The sequence below is a fragment of the Dipodomys merriami genome, unplaced genomic scaffold (genome assembly GCF_024711535.1).
Source record: "Dipodomys merriami isolate MVZ:Mamm:240054 unplaced genomic scaffold, mDipMer1.0.p SCAF_33, whole genome shotgun sequence".
Lineage (NCBI taxonomy): Eukaryota > Metazoa > Chordata > Mammalia > Rodentia > Heteromyidae > Dipodomys > Dipodomys merriami.
The window spans coordinates 6,958,306-6,968,188 of record NW_027204826.1 but is presented as its reverse complement, the minus strand read 5'-3'; the positions used below and the strand labels follow the sequence as shown (position 1 = coordinate 6,968,188).

Below are 9,883 nucleotides of genomic sequence, written 5' to 3'. Positions count from 1 at the left end.
TTTTTCAACCTACAATCTGATACCCCAGACACATGCGTCTTGAGTGGGGGCAAAACACAGAGTGACCTGGAGCTGCCCAAGGGAACCCACTGGATATACAGGAAACTGTTCAATGCACAGGGAGTGCAAGGAACCCAGCCCATGCCTGCATGGGGTGATCGGGCCACTGCTAAAGCTCTAGGACAGAGCAAACCAGATGCCCTTGAAAGTTGTTCTGTCTATTGAGACAAAAGCCAGACTAAAAGTACTGCGTAGGGAACTTTGTTCCAACAGTGAGTTCACGTCTGTATGCACACGCATTGTGCTTTGTGCACATATATAAGAAACTTTCACCTCAAAATGACATAAAAAATCTACTTTGAGGAAAAAGTATTTGAACAAAAACATAGGAAATATATACACTGTAAAGTAAAAGCCATCATCTATAGAAGAAATAAGACTTAACCAGATGGACAAAGACATGGCAGGTGTCATGGCCCTTCTCAATAATTCTAGCTTCAAGAGTGCCCTATCATTCCTCAGGATGATGGTTCAAAGCAGCCCTTCTAGACAAATCTGAAAGACACTTACCCAATGAGCCAGCAAAAGTCAAGAACTCATGGCTCCAGTTGTGTGTTTAAGCACTGAAGAAAAAATAAGCTCAAGGCTCTGAGTTAAAATTCCACTACTAGCACAAAAGATGAAGACATCTAAGGCTTAAAATTTGGGCGATGATAGTTTGTTTGTTTTGGGTATTTTTGGTCAGTCGTGGGGCTTGAACTCTTGGCTTAGACGCTGTCCCTGTGTTCTGCAGCTCTACCACTGGAGGCATAGCGCCACTTCTGGTTTTCTAGTGGTGTATTGGAGGTAAGAGTCTCACAGACTTTCCTGCCTGGGCTGGCTGTGAACCGAGATCCTTAGACCTAAGCCTCCTGAGTAGCTTGAATTACAGGTGTGAGCCACTGCCACCCGGCACACAATGGTAGTTTGAAACCAAGGAAAAGACCAGACTAAAGCTACCAGCACAACTATGTTTATTGCAGCATTATTTACCATAGCTAAGATATGGAACCAACCCAGATGCCCCTCAGTAGATGAACGGATTAAGAAAATGTGGTATATATACACAATGGAATTCTATGCCTTCATCAGAAAGAATGACATTGTCCCATTTGTTAGGAAATGGAAAGACTTGGAAAAAATTATATTAAGTGAAGTAAGCCAGGTGCCAAGATACCTAGGTGCCATGGTTTCCCTTATTTGCAATAACTAGTATATGTCTGAGACATGAAGAAACAGATAAGTTGATATTAGGTGAAATGAACCCCAAGATAAGGACTGAAATGTTTTTCCTTTCTTGCTATTGTTTCTAACATATTTATAAGATAATTTTTTGTTGTTTTGTATGTCCCTCCCTCACGGTATAACCCCTGTTTTCACTGAATTTGATATTGGTATAATTTGTGGAGGGGGAAGGGAAAAAACAAATTGTTTAAATTGGGATATAAGTGGACCCAATGCAACAATGAGATGTCCAAGACATTATGTCGAAGAACGAACTTTACAACTCTGGCGCGGGGGTGGGGGGCTAGGAGAAGACGGGTTGGGGGGAAAGATGGGAAGGTATGGTAAGGGAAAACAAAGGAGGAGGCAACAATGCTTGATAAGAAATGTACTCATTGTTTTGATTTGCATTTCTGTGATGGCTAGAGAGGTTCAACATTTCTTCATGTGTCTATAGGCCATCCTTCCTTCGTCTTCAGAGAAGTTTCTCTTTAAGTCTTTAGCCCACATATTTATTGGGCAGTTGTTTCTTTGAAGATTTCTTATTGAGGAATTTAATTTTTGAGTTCCAGGTATATTTTAGATATATTTTAGATCTTCCCCCAATCTGTGGGCTTTATTTTGATGTTGCTAGCTCTGTCCTTTGCCATACAGAAGCTCTGCGATTTCATGCAATCCCATTTGTCCAAACTTTCTTTGGTTTGTTGTGTTTCTGAGTCTCTATTAAGAAAATTTCAGCCTGTGACAAGGAGACCTAGGATTTCTCCTATTCTATCCTGTAATGTTTGTTGTCTGCTTTGACTCCGAGGTCTTTGATCCATTTGGAGCTGATTCTGGTGCAGGTGATATATAAGGATCTAGTTATAGTTTTCTACAAGTGATTAACCACTTTTGCCAGCACCATTTACTGAAGAGGCTGTCTTTCTTTCATTTGATTTTTTTAGCTCCCCTATGGAAGATTAGATGACTAACTGTCTATAGGTTCATTTCTGGGTTTTCAATTCTATTCCATTGGTCCTGAGGTCTGTTCTTGTGCCAGTACCAAGCTGTTTTGATTACTATGGCTTTGTAGTAGAGTTTGAAATTTGGTATTGATATTGCTCCAGCAGTGTTCTTTCTGGTAAGTATCGTTTTTGTTATTCGAACTTGTTTTGTGGAAAAACGAACTTTACAAGTTTGGCCTGGGGGGCGGGGGTCTTGGAGAGTGGGACAGTGGGGGGGGGGGGGAGATGGGAAGGGATAGGAAGGGGAAACAAAAGAGGAGGCAACAATGCTTGATAAGAAATGTACTCATTACCTTGCCCATGTAATTGTATTCCGTCTGTTCGATACTTACACAATTTTTCAAAGCGATATATATAGAAATGGGAATATTACATATTAGTTTAGCAATAGCCAGACTTATCCTTTAGGTACATATATCAAATAGAGAAAAGAAATGAAGTTTCCCCTCACAAACTAGCTCCTGACCATTAATTTAGTCAAATAGGCAGAATGCTGAGTTTGAGGGATTCGTTTCTCTTAATACTAGAAAGTCATAATATCACTAATTAACCCTCAAGAAGCAGGAACTGGGAACTGGCTCAAGTGGCAGAACACCAGCCACCAGTAGAAACAACTGAAGTGAGAGCATGAAATTCATGACCCACTACCTGCATAAGAAAACAGCAAAGAAGCCTGCAGACACCAGCTGCTATGCCAAATCTGAGTCTTTTCTCTATGGGGAACAGGACAGGCTGTTGTATGATTGTTTTTCTCTCTCCACTTACTTCACCCTGGATACTACTTAAAAGAGATTCCTCTTAGTCATTGTATGTTCAGAGTTTGATGGTTCCGCTCTGTCTTTTTTTTCTACAAAAATGCTCTGGAGGTAAGGACCTTTCAGAATATATTTTCTAAAGTGGGACACAATTTTTCTTAATGAATCAAAAGGTTTTCTATTTATGCAAACGGTTTAGTTGTGGGTGCTCCACGTGTTCATTATTGAAATCATATTCAGTGATGGTGCTGAAAAGATGATACGGCTGACCATGTAGATGGTATGGAGATATTATTGGCCTAAATGTAGAATAACCAATTGGTGAGTGGGTGTATGGCTGTTCAGGTTCTATGGGAGCATGTGGAATGAATTATGAAACACCAAATAGATGCTAGCTAGCCAAGTATGGATAAGCATGATGTGGTACTATGTAGTGAATTGTGGAAGAACAGGAAAACATCTTAGATTTCTCAATGGAGTGATCAGGGATATTTCTGTCTCTAAGTTTCTCTCTCTGTTTGTGGTAGGCTGTGGAGCTTGAACTCACGTTGTGGGCTCTGTCTCTGAGCTCTATTTTCAGGAGGTTAATGCTCTTCACTTTGAGTCACAGCTACCCTTCTATTTTTCTGGTGGCTAACTGGAGATAAGAGTCTCATGCACTTTGCTGCCTGACCTGGCATTGAACCATGATGCTCAGATTTACCCTCCTGACTAGGTAGCATTGCCCGCATTACCCACAAGCATCCAGTCATGGAAGAGTTTGGAAACCGATTTTCTAAGAAGTCACGTGAATGACTCATAGCAAAGGTTTGAAGCCTAACTTAAACGTGATAAGAAAAGAATTTTGTCACCCTGAGACAACTGACGGTCCTCGAGTGTTGCTTATTGTTGTTTGGGACCGGTACTCACTCTTGTATCAAGCTATTGAAGTACTACACAATTGTCCTATTGCTCTGAGTCCAGAGATTCAAGTTTGAATAAAATGTTAGCTCGCCATCATGTGTACCTCCCAGAAATTTTACATGACTTCTACATTTCTACTGGTGTTTCAACAACTGTTATAGTTAGACAATTATGGTTTTGTAAATCTGGTTGTAGATATGCTGATATATGCTCATCGTATTGCTTTCCATCCAAAGGTGGTAATAACACTGCCTTCAGCAAGACTGACAATTTCTTGTATTGGAAAATGCCATTATAAATGGAGCTGTTAGAACTAAAGTGGGCTTCTTCTAGTGAGGCAGGAGCAAGAAAACATGTGTGTGTATGTTAGCCCACACATGCACAAGTAGGTAGAAATCTATTTTCATGTCTGTATGTATATGTAAGAAGTTAAACTCGAGTTTCTTCTAACATCTTTTCCTGCACACCATGGTCTTAATCAACCACCACATCAACTGACACATTTCCAAGTGGAATGTGTACCTGGGAATGAAGAAGGTGATTTCATTAACTTGTCAGTGAGTATAAATTACCTACCTAAATGGTATACTAAGTCCTTCATATATCCCCTAACGGGAGAAATACACTAAGTTCCAGTGCTTTATTCCAAATCAGTTATCTTTCAGAGCTTGGGCCACCTACTTGCATCCTCAATTATGTACGCCAGGCAGTGGACACACGGACACAGACACAGACATACACAACACACAGACACACACACAACATTACAGTCACTATTGTATCTTCAATTCTTATCCAGAGAATGGACAACAGCTCAGGATTTGTGGAATCCCCCCTTCGCATTTGTGTTGAGGAGGAGGATAGATCATAGGAAACAGAAGCCAAGACTTCAGAGGCAAATAACTGTATAAACGAGTAGCTTGTAAAAAGCACAGGAGCAGTTTTCTATCCTTAAATACGAAATCCTTCAAAGCTATAGTAAAAAGAAATCCTAGTTGTGATAATAAGGGAATGCAGCATCTCTTCCTTTCTCTGCTTGCCTCCATGAAATTTCATTCAAGTATAAAAAAATAGACTTCTCTCTTACAAAAATGGACACCTGTCACAATGTCTGATTATGTGTGTACTGTTTATTTTCCAATACTTCTTTGACTTTCCCATTTCTAAGTATTTGCATGAGCTCCAGATGACAGAACAGAGAGGCTTCAAGGACCAAGAGATAAGGCTACAGAAAGTTAACAATGACCTAGGATGTTGATGTCAAAATACGTGCAAGAAGGAGGTGGCAGGCAGAGAAGGCCCTGAGAAGCAAAATGATTTGTGCAGAAGGAGAGGACTAGTGACAAATAGGGCATGGATGTGACCTAGGACTGGCTCTTGGAAGCTGAGGCCATAGCAGCGCCTGGGCCTAGCAACTTAGGATTGGACAAACAAGATGTGCTTTGAACTACGTCTACATGTACACATGGTGATATGGGGGAGGGGATTTTTCTTGTGTGAGGAAGCAGTAAAAGGTCATTGGGCCCTGAGAGGTGACCCTGCCTCCTTCACAATGGAATAGAACACGGAACCCTGATAGCAGGCAACTGTACCCGACAGTTGGCTCAAGCCAGCTCACTTGGCCTGCGACTCGCGAACGAGAAAGATGTTCTTGTGTTGTATTCGCGGAAAGCGAGACTCCGGTCTCAGGCAAGAGAGCTATGGGTGCCTCAGCCAAAGCTGCAGACACTGGATCAGTGGCAAGCCACGAAGCCAGCATCTCAGGGGTTTTTCCTACAGGACATCAAGGAACACACGAGGCAACTCAGGCAAGGTATACTCATGAGAGGAAACCCACTTAACCCCAACCTGCCCGCACTAGAAGCTTCTTATGTGCTTTTGCCTACACTGAGATAAGGCTTTCTGTATAGTTTTTCAATCCATTCGATCCCAATTGTTCATTTTGAACTGTGTTCTCATTTCCATGGTTTTCTTTCATTCTTTTTACCACCTTAGTGTGACACTGAGTCAGCCCTGACCCTGAATGTGCCATCCAATATATGGAGCCCGGAGGCAGGCCTTCTGGACACGGTAGTGATGAACCTGGTCCCTGCCTACCAGAAAGGCGATCTCTTCTATGTTGGAGCCTTCCTCCACAATTACAGGCAGTGGGGGACAATGGAGCAAGTGCTGGATATTGTATTTAAAAAGTGAGTGTTTCCCTTTCCAATCCAGGGCTGCTCAGCCCCTCCTGGCCGAGTTGGGGAATACTTGACACCTCTCTGAACCTGTTGATTTTACGGGGGTCTTCTAATGGAGCTTGGCATGAGACAAAGAATTGCACACCCTGGCTAGTTTCTTGGTAGTGGCCTGCCCAGGGCATTTCCCTCAGAAACAACTGGAGACGCAGAAATCAGGGCTCTGATTACAGGCATGTGCCTGTGTCACCCAACTTCTTCCCTCCCCTAGGTGAGGTTCTAGGAAATCACATTTCCCATTAGTAAATAAGATTTCAGTAGCATTAGGAAGCCTGTGAAGTAATGTAGACAGAAGAAAGGCTGGAGGAGGCGGTGGACTGGAGGCTGGATCACTTCTGAGCTGTCACGGAGGGATTATTTTGGCTGATTTATAACCCCTGAAGCAATTATGTTCATGTGTGTGCCAGTTCTGCAACCTGAAATCAGGGCCTGATGCTGTCCCATTGGTGCTCAGGACTAGCACTGCACCAATCGAACTGCAGGGTCAATTCTGGCCTTTTGAGAATTAGAGTGTTTAGACCTTTACAGTAGAGTACTGTCTTCACACTGTGATTGTGAGATTTCATGCTCCTGATCAGCCAGGATTAGAAGCATGAGCCACGGGCACATTTACCTTGGACAGATGCATATCAGCCTGCTAGCAGAATTTTCGCTGAACTGTATAGCCATGTCTCAATGATGTGTCAGACTTCCTTCCCATCTGGATGAGCCAGTCCCATAGAACCAGAGAGCTGACTTCCTCCTCTCCTCTCATAGGTACAGATTCCGGGGCCATAATTATGAGGAAGAACAAAAAATTAAGAGGTAAGTGGACTGTGGCACCAAGAAAAGCCACCTTCTTTCAAAGTGGACATTTTTGAGGCTTCTGATTCCAAGTGCAGTTGTCTCATTTGCACACGAATTCGGATTTGAACAAAGGGGCAGAGAGGGGCTTGGGACTTGAATGGAAGGCAGAGGACACAGCTATGGTGTGTTTGTGGACTCTCTGTTGGAAAACAACCTTTTTGTTACCTATCATGATGAGGATTTTGGAGTATTGTCTTTCAGAATCTTCTAGAAGTGGGTTGTGAAGATCAACCTGCTCTCAGGATTCTCTCTTCCCAACATGCCAGTCTGCAAATAGGAGTCCTTGCAGAAAGGGGCTATGGAGGTTCAGGATGGGGAGGACGGGCTCTCACTCTTCTTGTCACCAATCTGCCCACAGCACCCTTTGTTCCATCTTCACTATGTGGATGGACTGCTACCCTGCTGATTTCCGTGAGCGTCAGAACCGAGACACCGTCAAAGAACTGACCCATTATGCCATGTTCCACATGCCCTCCTCGGACCTGGCCCTCCGCCTACACATTCTGCTTGGTGAACTGGAGGAGCCCATGAAGAAGGAGAACAAGAAAAAGAGGAAGAAGTCCCTGTGTAGTCACCTCAGAGCTTGTGAGTAGGGATGGAGCCCTGGCCTCTAGGGGGGGTCCTAACTGGCTGAGAGCGCTTGCTCCCACCCAGGTTGGCAGAATGTCCTTTTCTGATATTCTCTGCCAGGCAGTGTTTGTGCTATTTTTGAAAATACTTGGACTTCGCCACTCATGGCAAAGACCCTACCTTCTCATCAGTGTTCAGTCCAAAGTAAACTGCAACTTCCTGCATTAGATCCTCATGGATGTTTATTTCCACTTTAACAGCCAGAGTCCACTCTCAAAATGCTTGACCTCTTTCTGTTCTCAGGTTTTGACCGCCATAGAGCAGCTTCTCCTGACCTCCAGAGAAAGAAGCCATCGGTGATGTCAGGGGCGGTGATGGATGGAGATCTGGAGCCATCACTGGACTCCACAAAGCATGTGCATGTAGAGGGGTTAGATGCATTTGCAGTGAGGCCCAAAGAGGTGGTGATTCCTGTGGATATGCCACTGGGTCTGAACCCCACAGGGGACACAGATGCACCTGTAGGGACCCTAAAGGAAGTTGGCCCAGATCAGCCCCAAACCAGTCAGAGCAGCACACCTCCTGGTGGGCTGGATAGAGTATCACATGCGGGGTTAATGGAAAATGTCCCCAGCCTGTGTGCAGGGGAACCAATTGGTGAGGCCCAAATATTAGATGCACCTCAGGAAAGTGCATCTGTCCTCACAGAATATGTGGACAAATCTGTCCTGCTGCAGGAGAACCAATCTCCAACTGAGAAATTAGAATCTGCCCCTCCCTGTACTCCAGGAGAAAATCCTGTCTTCTGGGAGGAGGTAGAACCCTCTGAGGACTGGGAGGTGGAATTTGGGCCTGAAGGCCACTTCGAGGCCGACCTAGACTTAGAGCTCCCCTCCCCTCTCCTTGGGTATATCTATATTTTTCTTTTTGTTCTGATAGTTATCAATTGTTATTTGTATTTATTCTTCTAAGTTTATTAAAATGTCTACGTTTATGGTGTACAATTCATGAATCCTAAATACCGTGTTTTTTTCAACCTACAATCTGATACCCCAGACACATGCGTCTTGAGTGGGGGCAAAACACAGAGTGACCTGGAGCTGCCCAAGGGAACCCACTGGATATACAGGAAACTGTTCAATGCACAGGGAGTGCAAGGAACCCAGCCCATGCCTGCATGGGGTGATCGGGCCACTGCTAAAGCTCTAGGACAGAGCAAACCAGATGCCCTTGAAAGTTGTTCTGTCTATTGAGACAAAAGCCAGACTAAAAGTACTGCGTAGGGAACTTTGTTCCAACAGTGAGTTCACGTCTGTATGCACACGCATTGTGCTTTGTGCACATATATAAGAAACTTTCACCTCAAAATGACATAAAAAATCTACTTTGAGGAAAAAGTATTTGAACAAAAACATAGGAAATATATACACTGTAAAGTAAAAGCCATCATCTATAGAAGAAATAAGACTTAACCAGATGGACAAAGACATGGCAGGTGTCATGGCCCTTCTCAATAATTCTAGCTTCAAGAGTGCCCTATCATTCCTCAGGATGATGGTTCAAAGCAGCCCTTCTAGACAAATCTGAAAGACACTTACCCAATGAGCCAGCAAAAGTCAAGAACTCATGGCTCCAGTTGTGTGTTTAAGCACTGAAGAAAAAATAAGCTCAAGGCTCTGAGTTAAAATTCCACTACTAGCACAAAAGATGAAGACATCTAAGGCTTAAAATTTGGGCGATGATAGTTTGTTTGTTTTGGGTATTTTTGGTCAGTCGTGGGGCTTGAACTCTTGGCTTAGACGCTGTCCCTGTGTTCTGCAGCTCTACCACTGGAGGCATAGCGCCACTTCTGGTTTTCTAGTGGTGTATTGGAGGTAAGAGTCTCACAGACTTTCCTGCCTGGGCTGGCTGTGAACCGAGATCCTTAGACCTAAGCCTCCTGAGTAGCTTGAATTACAGGTGTGAGCCACTGCCACCCGGCACACAATGGTAGTTTGAAACCAAGGAAAAGACCAGACTAAAGCTACCAGCACAACTATGTTTATTGCAGCATTATTTACCATAGCTAAGATATGGAACCAACCCAGATGCCCCTCAGTAGATGAACGGATTAAGAAAATGTGGTATATATACACAATGGAATTCTATGCCTTCATCAGAAAGAATGACATTGTCCCATTTGTTAGGAAATGGAAAGACTTGGAAAAAATTATATTAAGTGAAGTAAGCCAGGTGCCAAGATACCTAGGTGCCATGGTTTCCCTTATTTGCAATAACTAGTATATGTCTGAGACATGAAGAAACA

General features: G+C 43.4%; 1 protein-coding gene across 1 annotated transcript; it reads left to right on the top strand.

Moving 5' to 3' along the window:
- The first annotated feature begins 5,517 nt into the window (after positions 1–5,517).
- Positions 5,518–8,606, top strand: LOC138841831 (uncharacterized). Its single transcript, XM_070042734.1, has 5 exons — positions 5,518–5,738; positions 5,921–6,114; positions 6,919–6,966; positions 7,367–7,593; positions 7,882–8,606. The coding sequence occupies exons 1-5, from the start codon at positions 5,571–5,573 to the stop codon at positions 8,547–8,549; spliced, it is 1,305 nt and encodes a 434-aa protein (XP_069898835.1). The 5' UTR covers positions 5,518–5,570; the 3' UTR covers positions 8,550–8,606.
- The last annotated feature ends 1,277 nt before the right edge of the window (positions 8,607–9,883 follow it).

Excerpts from the sequence above, each read along its gene's own strand:
- LOC138841831 (XM_070042734.1), top strand. The coding sequence starts at position 5,571 with ATGTTCTTGTGTTGTATTCGCGGAAAGCGAGACTCCGGTCTCAGGCAA. Across the intron at positions 6,967-7,366 it reads GAAGAACAAAAAATTAAGAG|CACCCTTTGTTCCATCTTCA; the intron begins GTAAGTGGACTG and ends ATCTGCCCACAG. Across the intron at positions 7,594-7,881 it reads GTGTAGTCACCTCAGAGCTT|GTTTTGACCGCCATAGAGCA; the intron begins GTGAGTAGGGAT and ends TTCTGTTCTCAG.